The 21,540-nt window shown below is 38.9% G+C and overlaps 1 protein-coding gene across 14 annotated transcripts in view; it reads right to left on the bottom strand.

Moving 5' to 3' along the window:
* LOC105467092 (family with sequence similarity 13 member B) overlaps positions 1 to 21,540 on the bottom strand; it is a 96,457-nt gene that overhangs the window by 45,834 nt on the left and 29,083 nt on the right. For 9 of the 14 annotated variants that reach the window (XM_071098371.1, XM_071098372.1, XM_071098370.1 and 6 more), the window contains 4 exons: positions 21,290 to 21,467; positions 20,848 to 20,989; positions 16,654 to 16,749; positions 12,324 to 12,484 (listed from right to left, as the gene is read on the bottom strand). In XM_071098371.1, the coding sequence (XP_070954472.1) occupies positions 12,324 to 12,484; positions 16,654 to 16,749; positions 20,848 to 20,989; positions 21,290 to 21,467 (577 nt within the window). The remainder of the gene's footprint in view (positions 1 to 12,323; positions 12,485 to 16,653; positions 16,750 to 20,847; positions 20,990 to 21,289; positions 21,468 to 21,540) is intronic. The other 5 variants (XM_011716464.3, XM_011716470.3, XM_011716471.3 and 2 more) reach the window with 1 other exon arrangement.

Below are 21,540 nucleotides of genomic sequence, written 5' to 3'. Positions count from 1 at the left end.
ACCAGCCTTAGTAAACAAATCAAATAAATAGATTTTGCACTTTAAGAGTCAGGTTGTCACCCACAAGGCTATATACAAAATGAATTGTACAACTTTGTTCTCTGAGCTTCTGAAGGACAAAAAGGACTGACTTAGCTTTCAGATTTCACAGATTTTAATTATTCTTTATTTTCATACTTTAGTCAAATCCTGTGGGTAAAAAGCCCTCAGGTATAAGCCAGGGCTCACACACACCAATAGATATAAAAAAGATTTATCAATATAGTTATGCATCTGCAGCTAAAATGTATAGATATCACAGGGATGTGAGAGCTAAAATAAAGACATAAGAGAAATAATTGCTGAGAAATTTCAGGTCACATTACATAGGTACTATAGGCAGATGCCATAAAGACCACCTAAAATGCTAATTGTATTCATTAAACCCCTAGACAAGGAAGACTTGACTAGAAAGACAAACAATAAATGACAGGGGACACATATATCGTAAAGTCATCAGTCAAACATAATATTGAAGACTATAGTCATTCCCTGACATTTTATCCCCTCTGCTATTAACTCTATTTTCATATCTGCCTACAATGATATAATCATCTTGAGAACATAAGATCAATCTTGCAACCACTTATTCCAGTCACTAATATTTTGTATCCAAATAAAATAAGAAACTACTATTATTTTCATTTCCCAATGGTAAATATTTAATGCTACAAACAATATTTCAATAAAAGTACTACAGTTGAGTCTCAGCTAACTCTGGTAAAGATCACTTTACCTGTGCAACAGAGCCTTGTAAACCATTCTGAATACCCTGGCATCTTCCAACAAAAACATCAGGTAAAGACTTCATTAAAAGCACAGTAAAGGAAGGTGATGGGCTTATAAAAACTGCTGAGCAATTACTAGTGCTGAGTCCTCCTACACACAGTAGAGCTGTGCTACACTCTGCAGTTTAAACGGAAGCAGACTGCAACATGAGGTCACTACTGACAAGGAGGTACCCAATCAAGAGTCTACACTTTTTTTCCTCTTCACTTTGCAACTTTTTAGGAGGTGGACAAAGAGAAACAAAATTTTGAATCCAGCTAGACTTCTCTCAAAAATATACAAGCCTAATCCAGTATAAGTGGAGAAACCAATCTGTTTTCATTAATCAAACTACTACATCCAGGGACATAAATTATAAATATGAAATTACTAAACTATGCAAAATAGGTAGCGTGCTATTATTCAATTATCCAATTTGAGAAAAGCATTTATGGTTAATTTTTCAAGTCTAAAACTTGGATAGCTTCCAGATAAGTCATGCTAGAACTATGCCAAAATTACCATTTAAAAAACTATGGTTTCGAAAAATAAACATATAAAACAAAACAAAAATAATAATCTCATGCTCCTTTAAAACCAAAAGTAAAAATCCTTTCCTTACTTTCCCCATCAACTTAGGAGTACTTTATAACTATGACAAGAGTACACCAAAAGATTTCTCACTGTTACAAAGTTAGTCAATAAGTTATATATAACAAGTCATTAAAATATCAAATGCATCATTTATAGGAGAGGGAAAAGAGGGAGAGAACCTGTCAATATTATCATATGCTAGCACTTAAAACATTTTTTTAACTCTAATAAAACTTCCTCATGACCCAGAGGATAAATTCTACTTGTTACTGCCCAACATTTCTGGTACTTCCACCCAAGTATGACTTCCTTTTTACACTCAAGTAGAACCTGGATACCGAAAATGTGAACTGATAAAATCTGTCAACTGAAATATTTTGCAAACTATATGACTCAATGATGAAAGAGAAGACAAAAGATACCACTACAGTTCGCATACACCTTTAGTCAACTGAAGGCACATTTTCTCAATAATAGGGGACCCACAGAATGAAGTGGCCACTGTGCCCAGCCCAATTTTTCATCTTTCTAAATTGACTTTTAGGAAGGCATCAGAAGCACAACTTTAAATGAACTTTATAACATGAAGTAATTGTTTTTTGGTTTGTGGTTTCTTAAGCATAAGCATAAATTAAAAATCACCTAAACCTCAAGTCAAAATAAACTTCCCCAAAACAACACAGGAAAAAGATTATAAAGCACAGTCTTAGGTAAAAGCTCTTTTAGAACTCTCCTTCCTCTCTTCACATTTTTTAAAGGTAAAAATTTCCCTAAAATTTGTACATTTAAATATAAAGCTAAATGAGGCCGGGTACTGTGGTTCACACCTGTAATCCCAGCACTTTGGGAAGCCGAGGCCGGTGAATCACGAGGCCAGGAGTTCAAGGCAAGCCTGGCCAACATGGTGAAACTCCGTCTCTACTAAAGTTACAAAAAGTTAGCTGGGCATGGTGGCAGACACCTGTAATCCCAGCTACTTGGGAGGCTGAGGCAGGAGAATCACTTGAACCCAGGAGTCGGAGATTGCGGTGAGCTGAGATTGTGCCACTGCACTCCAGCCTAGACAACAAGAGCAAAACTCCGTCTCAAAATATATATATATATGTATATATAAAGCTAAATGATAAACATGTGGATATAAAACAACAATTTAGAAACAATCTTGAGATTTCCATGGACTTCACGGATAAGACTGAACCTCAGGATCAAACAAACTGCTTTTTCATGCACCCTAGGCTGCTTTCACCTCAAACTCTACCATTTTTTCCACTCTGAAGACAGCTTAAATCTTAACAAAACATAGCTAATGACAACTGCAGAAATAACAGATGCATGAACAGACCAATCAATACAACTCACACACAAACATTTAAACCACTGGTTCTCAAAATGAGGTCTGTAAACCTGAGAGTCTTCGAAACACTTTCTATGAAAGAGTGAGAAGTACCTTCACACTGTATGCCTTTTTCACTGCGCTGACATTTGCATATTTTCAAAAATTTTTAATTGGGAGCCCATCAGGCTGAGATGGCTCCAGTGCCTTGGCTTCCTACATGAGTGAACTGAAACCCAATGTCAACAGTAAGATGACTAATCAAAACCCGCCAACTAACCTCTAACTAGGAACTTTCCACTGTATCATATCCAAATAAGGCAAATGCCTACCCAATCAAGTTATTTCTTTACTTCTGCGTTTAGCCTATAAAAGCCCCAATGCTCAGGCTGCTAAAGTGGAGCACTCTGAACCTCCTCTGGTTTTGACTGCTGCCTGATTCATGAATCCTTTAATGCTCAAATAAACTTAAAATTGTTGTCTAAAGTTTTCAACAATGATGATGCAAAATCAATGGCAGAAAAAGCTGCTTGGGGTAATCTTAGCATAAGTCCAGGCAAGTAATACTGTGGCCACTGCATTCTTCCTTACCAGCCACTTGAAATTTTTTAAAAAGGGGCCAGTCTATGATAGACAAGCAGAAAACAATGATTAATTTCGTCTTATTCCATGAGTACATTTCTTTAATATTCAGTGTAAATGGGAAGTACTCATAAAGCACTTCTGCTGCATAGCTTATCTTGTTTGAGAGCTAAACTAATCACTTCTATTAAGGAATACCATTTTTACTTGAAAGATAGACTCAAATCTAAACCATGGTTATTAGGACTTGAACACTGGCAGACATTTTCTCAAAAATGACCAAGACTCTACCTTTAAGAAAAACTGACAATATAAAATTTGAATTTTCAAGCGAAAATCAAAATTCTGGAAAACCTGTATCCTCCTCCATAAGCTCAAAGGCATCTAAATACTTAAAGATGCTTCTGATGCAATCAATAGTGATATTAAAGAATGTGAACTTTAACAAATGTGCCAACATCTGAAGATCTACAGAACTCAGGGAAGCAATCTTTTCCAAATGACCAATATACCATATCCCATCCCCATCATGGTCCTCTTCCCTGGGTCACAGGGGCAGCCCCATCCTTTGAATGGTGGACGTAGCCACACCCCTACGACTTACGCACTCTGTGCTGTGGTAGAGATGGTGCTGCCCATTATCACACCAGAGCCATACCTAAAGTGGCAGAAGAGTATGGTGCCAGGCATAATGGAATCTTGCCAAGGTCCCCAAGGTCCCCCATCATTGGTGGCCCCTCCTTTGCATTTAGGGCCTCCCCATAGGCCCTTGCACTCAAGGCCTGTAATTGATTTCTAAATTGCCTTCAGGGTCTTTTTTTTTTTTTTTTTTTTTGAGACAAGGTGCCACTTAGTTGCCCAGGCTGGATGCAGTGGCACGATCGTGGCTCACTATAGCCTGGACCTCCCATGCTCAAGCAATCCTCCCACCTCAGCCTCTTGATTCACTGGGACTACAAGCACATGACACTATGCCCAGCTCATTTAAAAAATTTTTTTGGCCACGCATGGTCGCTCATGCCTGTAATCCCAGCACTTTGGGAGGCTGAAGTGCGTGTATCACGAGGTCAGGAGTTCAAGACTAGCCTGGCCAACATGGTGAAACTCTATCTCTACTAAAAATACAAACATTAGCCAGGTATGGTGGCGTGCACCTGTAGTCCCAGCTACTCGGGAGGCTGAGGCAGAAGAATCGCCTGAACCCAGGAGGTGGAGGCTGCAGTGAGCCGAGATCACACCACTGCACTCCAGCCTGGACGACAGAGCAAGACCTTCCAGCCTCTACCCATTACCCAGTTCCAAAGCAACTTCCATATTTTAGGTATTTGTTACAGCAGCACCCACTCCTCAGCACCAATTTTCTGTCTTGGTCCATTCAGGTTACTGTAACAAAATGCCATACACTGAGGAAACAACAGAAATTTATTTCTCATAGTTCTAGAGGCTGAGAAGTCCGAGATCAAGGCGGCAGCGGATTGAGTGTCTGGTGAGGGCCCATTGATAGACTTTTCACTGTGTTACCATTGAGTGAAAGGGGTAAGGAGTTTTCTCTCAGGCTTTTTATAAGGGTTCTAGTCTAATTCATGAGGACCCCACCCCCATGGCCTAATAACCTCCCAAAGGCCCCACTTCCTAATACCAAAACTTCCAGATCATAGCAGCAACAGATTTCATGCAGAAGAAAATGTAAGAATCCTTCACCATAGAAATTCAAGAGATTTGCAAAAATGTAAAACATTGCCACTAAAAAAGTTTAGGGAATTAGAAAACACAATTACTTTTCATTAAAAAAAAAAATTATACTAACATGTGATAGGTTTATTGTTACTTTAAAAAACTAAACAAGGCCCAGTAATCCCAGCACTTTAAGGAGACCAAGGCTGGAGAATCACTTGTGCCCGGGAGCTTGAGACTGGCCTACGCAACATAATGAGACCTTGTATTTACAAAAAATATAAAATATTAATCAGGCGTGGTGTTGCATGCCTGTAGTCCCAGTTATTCATCAAGCTGAGGTGGGAGGACTGCTTGAGCCTGAAAGGTCAAGGCTGTAGTAAGCCATGATCATGCCACTGCACTCCAGCCTGGGCGACACAGCAAGACCCTGTCTCAAAAAAATAAAAAATTAAATAATTTTTTCTCAGTTTTAATTCCTAATATCATAAACACCAATAGATATAACATCTGAAACAGAAGTTCTTTAGGGTGCCCAATAATTTTTAAGTGTGTAAGGGGATTGTATAACCAAAATATCTGAGAAGCACTAACTTAAAACTAATAAAGGAGAAAGAATTTATTAATAAAAATCCAAGAGGTCATAAATAGTTACCTTTTAGCTACAAATAGAAGCACCCAGGCCAGGTGTGGTGGCTTATGCCTATAGTCAATCCCAACACTTTGGGAGGCTGAAGTAGACAGATTACTTGAAGCTAGGAGTTCTAGACCAGCCTGGCCAACATAGTGAAACCCCATCTCTATTAAAATTACAAAAATTAGTCAGGTGTGGTGGCACACATCTGTATTCCCAGCTACTTGGGTGGCTGAGGCACGATAATCCCTTGAACCCTGAAAGCAGAGGTTGCAGTGAGCCAAGATTGTGCCACTGCACTCCAGCCTGGGTGACAGAGCAAGACACTGTCTCAAAAAAAAAAAAAAAAAAAAAAAAAAGCTTCCTTCCAAACTACAACTTGGCAAAGAAATACTCCCTGTAGTTAAATATTCTCAGTTTTTATTTCTAACATGGTAAATACCAACAAGTACAGTACACATTAACATAAGCTTATTGGAGTCCTCAATAACTTTTTATAAGGGTACTAATGTTTGAGACCAAAAGTTTGAGAACTGGTAACTTAAACCATCTCCCAAGTGTTTATTTCTCTTAGGATTCCAACATACTTTCCTAGGCTACTTCTGAAGAGAAACACAAAGCAGGCTACCTAATATTTCCAATAAATGTTTGCAACTACTTCATAGGAATACTCAAAAAGATGACATGTTAATTACTAAAAGTTCAATCTCCAGTTTCAAATTCATTAAGAGCTCACTATATACTAGGCCCTACGCATTCTAGGGAAATTTCTCCTCCTTTCATCCAAGGTAGATAATCAAACAATGTATTTTATATTTCTTCTGTCTCAGAACACTGACACATTTGCTGTACATGTAATTTTAATCATATTAAGTTGAACATTCAAGAACATTCCATCTTGCTTCTAAAGCTCCATTTATTCAACATGTAATACTTTACTGAGTGCCTATTCTGTAGCAGGCACTATCCTAAGTGTTATAAATACGTGAGTAAAGAAAATCCTGCTGTCTCATGGTTTACTTTCTAGTGCTGGAAGATAGACAATAACAATAATAAACATATGTTAGATGGTTATAACAGTTACGGACAAAATAGAACAGGGTAAGGGAGATCAAGAATGGGGGATGAGGAGGTTATCACCGAGAAAGTGACATTTGAGCAAAGAAAGGAACATACTGAGAGAACCATGCAGCTATCTAGGGGCACATCTATCCAGACAGAAGGAACAGTCCAGTGCAAAGGTTCAAATAGAACATGACTGGTGAATTAAGGAATTCTGTTATGGCCAAAGGAGAATGAGCAAAGAGAGAGCAGGCAAGAGATAAAGGAAAAAAGGTGCAGCAGTTAGGGGTGGGATGGGGCAGACTGTGTATATAGAATCCTACAGGCCATTTAAGAATTTTGGCTCCTTCAATAGAGAGACATTAAAGGGATTTAACCAAAGGAATGAAACACTCTTACCTCTCTGAAGAGTTCAGAGAAAAATAATATAATAAATGATCTTAGTTTTTTAAAACAATGAACATGTTATACTAATGAAATCAGCTAGATTCAGCAAAGTACTTCTATAATTTATAAGAAACAAGAATAAGAAGCTTAGTGGATTGCTGGGGATTAGAAATAATATACTTCAATGGGGGCTCGGTGCAGTGGCTCACACCTGTTATCCCAATACTTTGAAAGGCCAAGACGGGTGGATCACTAGGGGTCAGGAGTTCAAAAGACCAGCCTGGCCAACGTGGTGAAACCTCTTCTCTACTAAAAATACAAAAATTAGCCAGGCATGGTGGTGGGCGCCTGTAATCCCAGCTACTCAGGAGACTGAGGCAGGAAAGTCAAGAACCCAGGAGGCAGAGGTTGCAGTGAGCCGAGATCACGCTACTGCACTCCAGCCCAGCCTGGGCGACAGAGAGAAACTCCATGTGAAAACAAACAAAAAACAAACGGATATCCTTGTTTAGCAGAGAGACATGCAAAAATAAATATCTCTAAAAATATACAAAAAACCCTAATCGCTCTTTCTGAAAGGCTCCTGTTCCCTCTTTTTTTTTTTTTTTTGAGACAGAGTCTCGCTCTGTAGCCAGGCTGGAGTGCAGTGGCGCACTGCAAGCTCCACCTCCCGGGTTCACACCATTCTCCTGCCTCAGCCTCCGGAGTAGCTGGGACTACAGGTGCCCACCACCGTGCCCAGCTAATTTTTTTTTGTTTTGTTTTTAGTGGAGATGGGGTTTCACCGTATTAGCCAGAATGGTCTCGCTCTCCTGACCTCGTAATCCACCCACCTCAGCCTCCCAAAGTGCTGGGATTACAGGTGTGAGCCACCGTGCCCAGCCTGTTCCCTCTAACTAGCTGTATGCTTCATTCCACTTCAGTTTTTCATTTGCTTATCTCTTATTAAGCACTTATGAAATGGCATGCATTTTGATTTACTTTTAATTTCATAGAGGACACATCTATAAACAACTTCAATCTTGAGCCTCTTCTCAAGCAGTAATAACATCCGTAAAACTAAATTGCCATTAAAATAAATGTAAAAATAGGTAATTTATAAAAAATTTTAATATGAGCATCTTTAATAACAAATAGAATAAAAACTGAACATAGTCTGAAGGTACTACGTACTGTGGATATTTTTACTTTCAAGAGAAGAGTTAAATTATTAACATTTTCATAAATAAAATAAATGTTAACTAAAAAAACAGCAGGTACCTCTACTCTGATGACATGTAAAGGGTTTTATTTACCTGAAAAGCACTATAATGAAGCAATAGATACCACCAAAAAAGTAATCATGGGTACTTTTTAATCTTTATACATTTTATCAGCCAAAACTAAAATAAAAGGGAAATGCATAGATATCAACTGAAACACATAAAAATCACTAAATCTAGAAGACCACAATGGTAGACATACCTGTTTCTGCTGCCTAATATCCCTACCCCAACATTTTGGTAATCGCCCTATTTTCCTGTGGGAAACTAGCTCCTCCCTCCATCCCACACAGTCCTCAGATACACATAAATCACAATGACCAGTTCTACACTGGCCATGGGAATAGACACGCAACTAAATTTAGGGCAGACCCTCTCCCCACCACCCCACAGCTATCTGCTCCAGAGCAGAATAACAGACAGAAGCCGTCAGAACTCTCACAGCAACAGCCACATGGGGAAGAGGTTATTCCATGCCTCCGTGTTTCTAAATTTCCCAGAGCTGCCCATGTTCTGATCTTTGCATTTCCATTTGACTGTAGCCCAGAATCCTTCTTACGAATAAATTGCTTTTTCTATACTTTAACTAGAATCTATTTCTAGGAGCTGCAATTAAAGAATCCTAACAACTGGCCAGGCATGGTGGCTCATGCCTGTAATCCCAGCACTTTGGGAGGCCAAGGTGGGCAGATCACCTGAAGTCAGGAGTTCGAGACCAGCCTGGCCAACATGGTGAAATCCCGTCTCTACCAAAAATACAAAAATTAGCCAGGCATGGTGGTGTGGGCCTGTAATCCCAGCTAATCGGGAGGCTGAGGCCAGAGAATCGCTTGAACTCAGGAGGTGGAGGATGCAGTTAGCCGAGATCATACCACTGCACTCCAGCCTGCGTAACAGAATGAAAACATCTCAAAAAAAAAAAAAAAAAAAATCCTAACAACCACTAAATCTCCAAGGAATCCTTCTAAAATGACTGTGTTGGAGCAAAGGGACTGTGTTGGAGCAAAGGAGGATCCTCTACAAAACCAGACAGATGATCAAAGAGAAGCTATTAGTAATACATAGTATTTGAAACAATACTTAGCCTTGCTGTTAATTATATAAATAAACACACTTAATGAATTCACTTGTCTAAATCAGCACTGTCCAAAACAAATTTCTGCAATGATAGAAATGTTCTATATCTGCACTGTCCAACATGACAGTCACTTGCCACACGTGTGGCTACTGAGCACTTGAAATGTAGGTGGCACAAATATGGAAGGAATTTAAAATTTTTATTTAATTTTAGTTCGTTTAAGTTTACATTTAAATACACACAAGTGGCAGGGCACAGTGGCTCACACCTGTAAGCCCAGGAGCTCAAGGCCAGCTTGGGCGACATGCTGAAACCCCACCTCTACAAAACATACAAAAACTAGCTGGGCATGGTAGTGAGCACCTGTGGTCTCAGCTACACAGGAGGCTGAGGCAGGAGGACTGCTTGAGCCCAGGAGGTAGAAGCTATACATGAGCTGTGATTGTGCCACTGCACTCCGGACTGGATGACAGAGTGAGAGACCCTATCATTAAATAATAATAAAAACACAGAAGGAACTAGTGGCCACCTTATTGGAGAGTAGAGCTCTAAATTAACAAAATTAATGGCTGGGCACAGTGGCTCACTCCTGTAATCCCAGCACTTTGGAGGCCGAGGCAAGCAGATCACTTGAGGCCAGGAGTTTGAGACCAGCCTGGCCAACATGGTGAAACCCTGTCTCTCCTAAAATACAAAAGTTAGCTGGGCATGGTGATGCACGTCCATAGTCCCAGCTACTTGGGAAGCTGAAGCATGAGAATCGTTTGAACCCAGGAGGCAGAGGTTGCAGTGAGCCGAGATTGTGCCAGTGCACTCCAGCCTGGGTGACAGAGTGAGACTCTGGTCTCAAAAAATAATAATAAATTAATTAACAAAATTTAAAACACCCATTTAAATCTATTGCTGTAAGGTCCTCAAGAAAATACTGCTAATGACAGTGTAAACTGGGTCACGTCCTTTAAGCAGTCTGGAAATATTTGCCAAAAGCCAGAGAAACGTTCACTCTAAAATTCCAGTAAATTTATCCAAATAATTTAGAAGAAAGAAAAAAGAGCCAAACAACAAAGGTGGTTTTTTTATAGCAGCAGTACAGTACTGACAAGCCAGCTAAAACAACTCAAAATATCAAGAAAAAAGAATGATAGGATATAGTTAAATATCTGAACATACAAATAATATTTTAACATACAATTAAAATACAGTTAAGAGACCATCAAAAAAATAAATTAGGAGGTCATGTAAACACACATAAAAGCAAAAACAGAATGTTAAATCCAGCAAAAGAGAAAATAAACACGTTAACAAAACAGAATTATGATCATGTTTGAAGAAACCATACATAATATAAAGATCCAAAGGCCTATGGAGAAATGTAATAATTGTATTTAGCAGCAGACATTTTAAATTACTTCATAGTTTTCCTGAATGGCAATAGATAGCTCTTCCCTTAGGTATTACCAGTTACTTTTAAATGACATTTTGCTTTCTCACTCAAATTATTATTTCCTCTTCTTTTTAACCACCATTCCACTGAACACAAATTAAATTAAAAAAATCTAGTGGACTAAATATACAGCTGTATCCTCCTAATTAGAAAGCGTTAGTAAACAATGGAGCTTTAGAGAGAACTAGCATAGAATTTAGCAGACCTAAAGATATATATGGGGAGTATGACAATGTAAACTGGCTCACGTCCTTTAAGTAGTCTGGAAATATTTATCAAAAGCCATAGAAAGGTTCACTCTTTCTCTTGAGTTCTCTAAAGCTTCCTAAATAGTGTGCCCAATGGTCCCAGCTATGTGCTGGGTGGGATAGGGCCTTCAGCCTACCACATTTATCGAATTTACCCAGTATGCCATGTAAATATTATCATTTTATACATGAAAAGAATTGGAAAGCACTATCTTTTTTTTTTTTTTTTTTTTTGAGACAGAGTCTTGCTCTGTCGCCCAGGCTGGAGTGCAGTGGCACGATCTCGGCTCACTGCAAGCTCCGCCTCCCGGGTTCAAACCATTCTCCTGCCTCAGCCTCCTGAGTAGCTGGGACTACAGGTGCCCGCCACCGCGCCCGGCTAATTTTTTGTATTTTTAGTAGAGACGGGGTTTCACCATGGTCTCGATCTCCCGACCTTGTGATCCGCCCGCCTCGGCCTCCCAAAGTGCTGGGATTACAGGCATGAGCCACCGTGCCTGGCCTTGGAAAGCACTATCTTAATGGATGAGAGTTCCATCCTTACAGCCTAGATAAAACTAATTGTAGCCTGCAAGCAGGATATACAAGTCAATTCAGCCACTGTATCCTTCTCTAACAATGCTACTTCCACAGGTTCTGAAATTTTATCCAGCCCAATTAATAAGCTAATACAAAACAAACTTTAAGAATAAATTTGTGGCCGGGCACGGTGGCTCAAGCCTGTAATCCCAGCACTTTGGGAGGCCGAGACGGGCGGATCACGAGGTCAGGAGATCGAGACCAGCCTGGCTAACACAATGAAACCCCGTCTCTACTAAAAATACAAAAAACTAGCCGGGCGAGGTGGCAGGCGCCTGTAGTCCCAGCTATTTGGGAGGCTGAGGCAGGAGAATGGCGTAAACCTGGGAGGCAGAGCTTGTAGTGAGCTGAGATCCGGCCACTGCACTCCAGCCTGGGTGACAGAGCGAGACTCTGTCTCAAAAAAAAAAAAAAAAAAAAAAAAGAATAAATTTGTAAGAGGTTACGTTTTTGAAAAAAAGGTATTAACACTAGTAACTGAAAATTCCTTAGCAAGACTGCATCTTGAAATTTTACTTCTTGCTCTTTTTCACAGACAAATGCCAAACTTTCACATAGTTTGTGTTCCTGAGTGCTTGAGTGAGTCTACACTTAGAATGAAATACTCAAAAGCTAAAGTTCACTCAACTGAGCTATTACCTTGTTGATGCCGTAACACTATTTGATTCCAGGATGTTTTCAGTCATCCTTAATTGTACCACCTCTGGCATGTCATTTGATTTTTCTGCACCCTCTTCTGGAAGTTCTTCAATATGTTCCAGCTTCTCATCTTCCTCTTCTTCCTCAGAAAGTTCATTAACCTATATAAATAAAAGGAAATTCAGAATTAAAATGTGATGAAACTGTTAACACATCTAAGACATACTAGTCTATGAAAATTTTAAACACAAACAACTCATTTTTATTTCCTCATTTCCTAAGATCAATCTCTCTTATGGAGTAACTGTCAACTTTCTCATATCAAAATAAAATTGCAACCAGACAAATGTAACATTTTGAAGCTAGATTAGTGTATCACTAGTTGCAAATTAGTATATTAGTATATACTAATTTTACAATTAGTATATCTAGGAATATAAGTAAGCCTATAAGGTATAGTTAACATTAAGAAAACTTAATTTTCTAACTAGGTTTGTAAATGTAACACTTACAACAGACTTTTAATTGATCTGATTTCCAGGTGCCTTAAACAAGTCATTTTAATACAGTAAGTGTGAAAAACGAAGGGCAAAAAAATGTTGCCTTAAGATGTTAGCTACATTTTAGAAAATGTCAGCTAACTTCTAAGTGATTCAGATTGAATTATTCATGAAGAGATGGGATCCTACAACAAGGAAGAACTCATATTTTGACCAGTAAGCACAAGTCAAGGTTATAATTATCTTGCTAGCAGCAGCTCTAAAATGTCCTCCATTATCAAACTGGCTACGTACGTAATCACTCTAATAAAAAGATACTGAAATATTAGAGAAAGAAAACCAGCGAAATACTTTCAAATGAGTTTTTAAGTTATCCCAAAGAAGAAACTATCTATAGAATGGCTTAATATAAACTAATACTAGTCATTAAAGACTCTGGGCCGGGCGCGGTGGCTCAAGCCTGTAATCCCAGCACTTTGGGAGGCCGAGACGGGCGGATCACGAGGTCAGGAGATCGAGACCATCCTGGCTAACACGGTGAAACCCCGTCTCTACTAAAAAATACAAAAAACTAGCCGGGCGAGGTGGCGGGCGCCTGTAGTCCCAGCTACTCGGGAGGCTGAGGCAGGAGAATGGCGTAAACCCGGGAGGCGGAGCTTGCAGTGAGCCGAGATCGCGCCACTGCACTCCAGCCTGGGTGACAGAGCCAGACTCCGTCTCAAAAAAAAAAAAAAAAAAAGACTCTGAGCAATAAAAGTACGCTTTTTCTCCGTTCTAGAAAAATGCAATAGAAATACCTAGAATATATGTGTTTACTACTACATGTAACAGTGGTGTTTTTTCTGATGGACAAATACAGTTACTAGAATACTATCAGAAAGTAAAACTACAACCAAAAGAAAGTTAATTACACTGTGATATTCTATCACACTCCTAATCAACAAGTACAGAGTGCCTATTTTAATGTGTAATACAGGCTGGGTACAGTGCCTCACACCTATAATCCCAGCACTTTTGAGAGGCTGAGGGGGTTGGAACACTTGAACCCAGGAGTTCCAGACCAGCCTGGGCAACATGGTGAAACCTTGTCTCTACAAAAAATACAAAAATTAGCAGGCATGGTGGCATGTGCTTGTAGTCTCAGCTACCACTTGGGAGACTGAGGTAGGAGAATCACTTGGGCCCAGGAGGTCGGGGCTGAAGAGAGCCATGATTGTGATGCTGCACTCCAACCTGGGTGACAGAGTAAGATTCAGTTTCAAAATTGAATAAAGTATAATACAGTAGTTAAAAGCTAGGCCTCAGAGGCAGAAATATCTATATTCACACATCCCTACTTGCCCCTAACTTTCTCTGGCAGCTTACTTAACTTGACCAAGTCTTAAGTATAAAATGGAGATGCTATACTAACTACCTCACAGAGCTGGTTGAAAGGATTAATATACATAACCTCTTCAGCAATGTCTATACATAATAAGCAATAATGCCTATCATTATAACTGAAATTGCTGTCATTTCTTTAACAGCATAGATCCTAGTTTCTACATGTAACATCATTTTTTATATCAATGAAGACAGTATCCACCATCCAAACTACCTAAAGCAGGAGGTCTCAACCACAGGTCTATCGAGGTCACTAGTCAGATAGGTCACTAAAAAGTCATTATTAACAATAGTTAGGCCAGGCACGGTGGCCCATGCCTGTAATCCCAGAACTTTCGGAGGCCAAAGGGTGGATCACTTGAGGCCAGAAGATCGAGACCAGCCTGGACAACATGGTGAAATCCAACCTATACTAAACATACAAAAATTAGCCAGATGTGGTGGCGTGTGCCTGTAATCCCAGCTACTCGGAAGGCTGAGACAGAATTGCCTGAACCCAGGAGGGAGAGGTTGCAATGAGCCAAGATCGCACACTGCACTCCAGCCTGGGCAACAGAGCAAGACTTTGTCTCAAAAATAAAAACAAAACAGTTAGTGAACCATTTAGTTCACATGTAAAGTACATGCAGCAGATTCTGTGTAATTCGTTGTGTTTATAAATATCTTTCCTAGTCCATCCCACATTATGTTGATGAAAAGGACTGAAAAATCATTGGCTTAAGTGATTAACTGAGAGGTAAGATTTCAACACAAAGGTGAAAATCTCAAATGATAGATCAGGTTTTAAAGTAGATCAAATGAGAAATTATCCTCTTTCCCCATCTATGTATTTAATTAACTAGTGAAGGTTGAGAGGATGTACTTAATATCCATTTCATAATCTAAGCAAGGAAACACTGGCCAAAAAAAAAAAAAAAAAAAATGTTTTCAGAAGTATAAAAGGGGGCCAGGCGCGGTGGCTCATGCTTATAACCCCAGCACTTTGGGAGGCAGAGGTGGGCGAATCACCTGAGGGCTGGAGTTCGAGACCTGTCTGGCCAACATGGCGAAAGCCCGTCTCTACTAAAAATACAAAAATTAGCCAGGCATGGTGGCAAGTGCCTGTCATCCCAGGCTGGGGCAGGAGAATTGCTTGAATCTGGGAGATGGGGGTTGCAGTAAGCCAAGATCACACCATTGCACTCCAGCCTGGGTGACAGAGCAAGACTGTCTCAAAATAAAAAAAGGTGGGGTGGGGGGCAGGGACTTATTGTGGTTGATTAATAAAAGCTTGGGCACAACAGCAAAATATAAAAAAAAAAAATTTAAGAAGGCTTTTAAAACAGAATAAAAAATTACTCAGTTACACCTTTTTGGTATAGAGATACTATTATTTTAACATATTTTTGTTTGGTTTTGAGACACAGTCTTGCTCTGTCGGTCAGGCTGAAGTGCAGTGGTACGATCTTGGCTCACTGCAACCTCCGCCTCCCAGGTTCAAGCAATTCTCCTGCCTCAGCCTCCTGAGTAGCTGGGATTACAGGCATACACCCCTACGCCTGGCTAATTTTCATATTTTCAGTACAGACAGTGTTTCACCATGTTGGCCGGGCTGGTCTCAAACCCTTGAACTCAGGTGATCCACCCACCACAGCTTTCCACAGTGCTGGGATTACAGGTGTGAGCCACCATGGCTGGCCTATTTTAACATGTTATATCACACTTTTTAAAATCATTTTATGGGGCCAGGTGTGGTGGCTCACACCTATAATACCAACATTTTGGAAGGCCAAGGCAGGAGGATTGCTTGAGGCCAAGAGTTCAAGACCAACCTGGGCAACATAGTGAAACTCTATCTCCACAAAAAATTTTAAAAATTAGCCAAGCATTGTAGCACATGCCTGTAGTCCCAACTACTCAAGAAGCTGAGGCAGGAGGATCATGAGCCCAGAAGTTCAAGGTTACAGTAAGTTATGACCATGCCACTGCACTCCAGCCTGGGCAACACAGTGAGACCCTCTCAAAAAAATAATAAAATCATTTCGTGTCTAAAGTCAATAGCTCCGAGGAACTATGAAAGCATTATATTTGAATATATCGAATATATTCAATTCAATAAGCTTTATAGAAATTGACAGTCTCTAGTATTTTCAACAATAATCATCAACTAAAATATGACATGAACAATTAATTACCCTGTGGGTTTTTTTTCTCTCCCCTCTCAAGGCCTCCCAAAGTAACTTCCTGCACTAAGAACTGACTCAATTATTTTGAGCTAAACTAAGCATTAAAGACTTGGATTAAAATGCTGTCTTACCCCACACTAATATTCGAAGTTCTTCTTGATCCTCTCCTTGTCAACCTGACCTTCTGCTTATCAACACTATTTTGTTCAGAAGTTATTTTGAACTTGCTCTATGTATGCAGCAGCCTCAACTCCACTTATGGAAAACCTCATCCATACTTACATGTCTTCTTTCTTTGACTGCTATAATTCCCTTCTCTAGGGCCTCGTGAAATGCCTGCTCTCCAGACTCCAGTTTGTGGAGAACGCTGCTACCTGTCTTCTCAAATGTATAAAGAAACATCATTATCACCTCCATCTTCAAACCATTCTATTGGATTCTCATTCATTTAAGGATCCATACGAAATCCATTTGACTCTGCATCATCCTTGAAGCACTCCCTGTTCATCATCTCCAGCCACCTATCTCTCTCATATTATTAATAAAAATATCTACTACCTGGAAAAGATTCTAATAGTCAAATATTTGCATTAATGGGATGAAACTATAAAAGAATTAAGTGCTGGATAAACTTTGCTTCCTTCAAATATTAAAATCAGGAGAAAAATCAAAGCACTGCCAAGACGGGCCAGGTCTACCCACATCTTTAAATATATAGACAAGAAACTGAAAATATTTAAGAACACAATCAAGTTGTGCTGAGTTTGAGGATATTTATGTCTGCTTAAATACCTTATCAATTCTGCCTCACAAATCAAACTAAAGTTATCAAATCCACTTACAAAAAAACCTCATAAATCTGTAATTTTGTTACTTGTAAATCACATTCCAGAAACATAATAAAAATTGATAAGAAAATAGATTCTGAGACAGAATTGATAAAAAAAAATTGGTAAGAAAATAATTAGCAACATGGGACAAGATAATTAAATCTACAGCATGTCTCTCAGGACCCACTGCACTACTCCATTTATTAAGCTTAATTATACTAACATCCTTTTCTCTTTTTTTCTTTTTTTTTTTTTGGAGACAAGGTCTCACTCTGTCACCAAGGCTGAAGTGCAGTGGCATGATCTCGACTCATTGCAACCTCTGCCTCCTGGGTTCAGGCGACTCCTGTGCCTCAGGGTCCAGAGTAGCTAGGACTACAGGTGTGTGCCACCACAGCCAGATAATTTTTGTATTTTTAGTAGAGATGGGGTTTTGCCCTGTTCATCAGGTTGATCTGAAATTCCTGGCCTCAAGCGATCTACCCATCTCAGCCTCCCAAAGTGCTGGGACTACAGGTGTGAGCTACCGCACCTGGCCTAATGTCCTTTTTTCTATCCATGGGCAAACATGCAGAATTCAACACTACCTTATGGTGCCTCACCATTCTATTTAATGTAAGGCACAATGTATTTTAAGTCAATTTTTCTAGTGCAAAAAAAAATACAAAACTACTGATGCAATACATGTGAGATAGAGACATTTCAGCATACATCAGAAAACCATGGAAGAAAAGAAATATTGAATTATAGCAAAATATAAAACATAAGGCATATCCTGCAGACTTTAGAGAAGTCAAGATATAAATATTAAGTTGACATTACCAGTTCTTAGAAGTCAAATCATCTTAAAAATGTAAAAAATAAACGACACAAACATTATGTATATTATTTCATTTTTATCTGCCATTACGTACATTTTTGAAAATCACTGAACTGAAATATAAACAAAATAGGCCAGGTGCAGTGGCTCATGCCTATAATCTCAGCACTCTGGGAGGCCAAGGCAGGCAGATCACTTGATGTCAGGAGTTCGAGATCAGCCTGGCCAAAACGATAAAACCCAGTGTCTACCAAAGTGACTGTAGTCCCAGCTACTTAGGAGGCGAAGCACAAGAATCGCTTCAACTCAGGAAGTGGAGGCTGCAGTAAGCCAAGATTGTACCACTGCACTCCAGCCTGGGCAACCAGAGCAAGACTCCGTCTCAGGACAGGATGGAAGGACGGAAGGAAGGAAGGAAATAAAGGTGGCATGCAGAACTCCCCAAGAGGTAGATTTCTTTTGAGCATCAAAAGACATTAAAGGTTTAAGGCATACCTATCTACTTATCCTCTTCTTGTCATTTTGCTTCAAGCAAGAATAATTTAGAGATCTATCAGTTCCTTAAACCAAGTTTTTAAGTCAAGAACTGTGTATGATAACTGGAACCCCTCAAAAAATGTGCCAAGAGTTCTATGCATCACTAATTCAGGCTACAAATTCTACCCTTTATTTATTACATATACACACAGACACAGGTTTCATCCTCAGTCTACACACTGCAAGCTCTAATCTGGCATCTATTACTGTTCCTTTAAAGTTCCTGATATTTGGATAGGAAGAAAAAGAAATGAGAAAAAAGAGAAGGAGAGAAAGGGAAAGAGGGAAGAAGGGAGAGAGGGAGGGAAAGCCAAAGATAAAAATGCTTACATGGCTAGGCGCAGTGGCTCACGCCTGTAATCCCAGCACTTTGAGAGGCCAAGGTGGGTGGATCACCTGAGATCAGTCAGGAGTTCAAGACCAGCCTGGCAAACATGGTGAAATCCTGTCTCTACTAAAAATACAAAATTAGCCAGGCATGGCAGTAGCTGCCTGTAATCCCAGCTACTCAGGAGGCTGAGGCAGGAGAATCGCTTGAACCTGGGAGGTGGAAGTTGCAGTGAGCCTAGATCACACCACTGCACTCCAGCCTGGGTGACAGTGAGACTCCGTCTCAAGAAAAAAAAAAAAAAAAAGAAAGAAAAAAAAACCTTTACATAAAGAAAAGCTGAAGTATAAACTCCAAATATTAAAAAGTATTAGTCATAAAAGTTCACAAAAGCATCAAAACTCTTTTAAAGTTAGGCTGCCCGGAAAATAAAACTCTGAATCCACATAATGATATACAAGAACTATCAGGACTAATGAAAATCTGTTATGATCGACGACCTCTCAAAAGATGATGCTTTGTAATCTCACAGCAAATGAAGGGAAGCAACCATGCAAACCTGAATACATCTAAGAGTGACAGGGAAGCTTGTAAATATTACACCAGAAGCAGACAGATACCAAGATTATTCTGAGAAAACCAGAATGTACCACCCTCTTTCTAAGTGGGGACTGATACTATAAATCAAATAAATTTTAAGGTTCTACCCACACAATAGGAAACTACACAGGTGTAAAAAAAAAAATAAAAACGTGCTCTCTATATTCTAATAAGATCTTCAAAACAAGGGGCAGAACAGTGTGGATAGTATCCTACTTTCTTGTAGAAAAAAACTGTTAGAAAATATTTACTTGTATTTGCTTTTAAAAACTGGAAAAACAAAAAGCCAAGGGGAGGAAAGAAAGAAGGAAAAGGTGAGTATGGATGACAGCAAGACATTTTACCATATATTCTACCATTTTTAAGAAACAGGTGAATTATTATCCATTAAAAAAAGAAGTATCAGCCCCAACTAACACTCAAAATATAGGTGACTTCATAAGGTTTTAACGTTAATAAAAGTTTGATGGCAAGCCACTTCACGTAAGTGCAGAAGAAAAACTTCTACACAGACCTAAATCACAAATTTTAAACCTGAGAAGACTGGACTAACATGGCTTTACAATAAACTGTTAATTATTCAGCTTCAATATTCCCATTTCATAAAGGAGAAAGTTAAGTATGAGCCTTGTATAGTCTCAACCATCAAGATTATAAGTGGCTGGACGTAGTGGCGCATGCCTATAATCCCAACGCTTTCAGAGGCCAAGGCAGGGGGCTTGCATGAGGCCAGGAGTTCAAGACCAGCCTGGGCAACATAACAAGACCCTGTCTCTATAAAAAATAAAACAATTGTGTAAAAGATTATAAGGTAACCTCAGAAAGAGATTTTAATATTCTAGAGTCACCAGAATTTAAAAATTACCTGCCACTTAAACTATTAATATCCAGAGGCTTTCCATTAGTGATAATTATACTATTGTGTTGATTTGCTATATTACTGAAGAAAAACTTCAAATTTTTAAAAATGTATACCTAATCTTTCCCTCTACTTTAAATTTCTCACCCCTTGCCTATATTCCTCTATGCTAGCAGTTCCTCTGCAAAAAACCAAAACACAGCATTATCCTTACAAAATAAACAATAGTTAGAAAAAAACAAAAACAAAAAATCTCTACTGTATACTCTGATTTTAATGCCTTTTCCTTATTAATCGAATTATGGAGGACAGGATGTTGTTCAGGGGAAAAAAAAAATCATGAATGTGCCACCTACTGATTACATGTAATAATCAAGATAATTACTTCCAAGTCAGTACTTAAATTCCACTTATGCCTATGGCAAGTCTTTAAGAGCATATTATTCTTAAAAAAAAAAAAAAAAAAAGAAAGAAATTATCCCTCCAAATAGAATATTCTCACCTGTTCAGTAATTGAACTCAAATCATTAGATGAAAAATCTTCCTCTTCATTCTCAAAAAACTCATAGTAGTTTTCCAGAAGTCCAGCCATTATCCTGCTCACTATTTCTTGCTCTTTCATATCTTCCACATCTGTGTAAATGCTAAGAATAAAAGTCCAAATTGAGAGTTCTTAAATCAATCACTGGTAAAGGTAGAAGACAACCAATGAGACACTTTATGAACACAGGCAATTTATGTCACCATTCTGTGCTTCCATTCTCCCATCTGTAAAATCTACCTAATTTGTAGCCTGTTCACAAAAATGTTGTAAGAATTAATTATATCTACTATAAAAAATAATTGTTCATCAAGCAACCTACAATCCTTGGGAGACAATATAATGATTCCATTTCACATATCTAATTTTTAAAAATTAAAAAAAAATTTTTGAAACAACTTACTGGAAGACATCTGGACCAAAGACAGCAGCCAAAGAATTTGCAGACCAAATTTCTTCATGATGTGATGCTACATTGGCTAAAAATCTACACAGAAACTTTAACAAACTGTAATTAACAGGTGGAAGCTGTTGCAAGAGGAACCTCAACTTTCTTCCAAATTCATCTTCATTATTATAATCTATAAAACAATAATGATAGGGTTTTTTTAAATAAAGGAAAAAGCAAAGCTCTGATATTTTGCCAGGTTCACA

This window comes from Macaca nemestrina, chromosome 6 (assembly GCF_043159975.1).
Source record: "Macaca nemestrina isolate mMacNem1 chromosome 6, mMacNem.hap1, whole genome shotgun sequence".
NCBI classification, from domain to species: domain Eukaryota; kingdom Metazoa; phylum Chordata; class Mammalia; order Primates; family Cercopithecidae; genus Macaca; species Macaca nemestrina.
The sequence above is the reverse complement of the archived record's forward strand: the minus strand, read 5'-3'. Positions and strand labels throughout refer to the sequence as shown.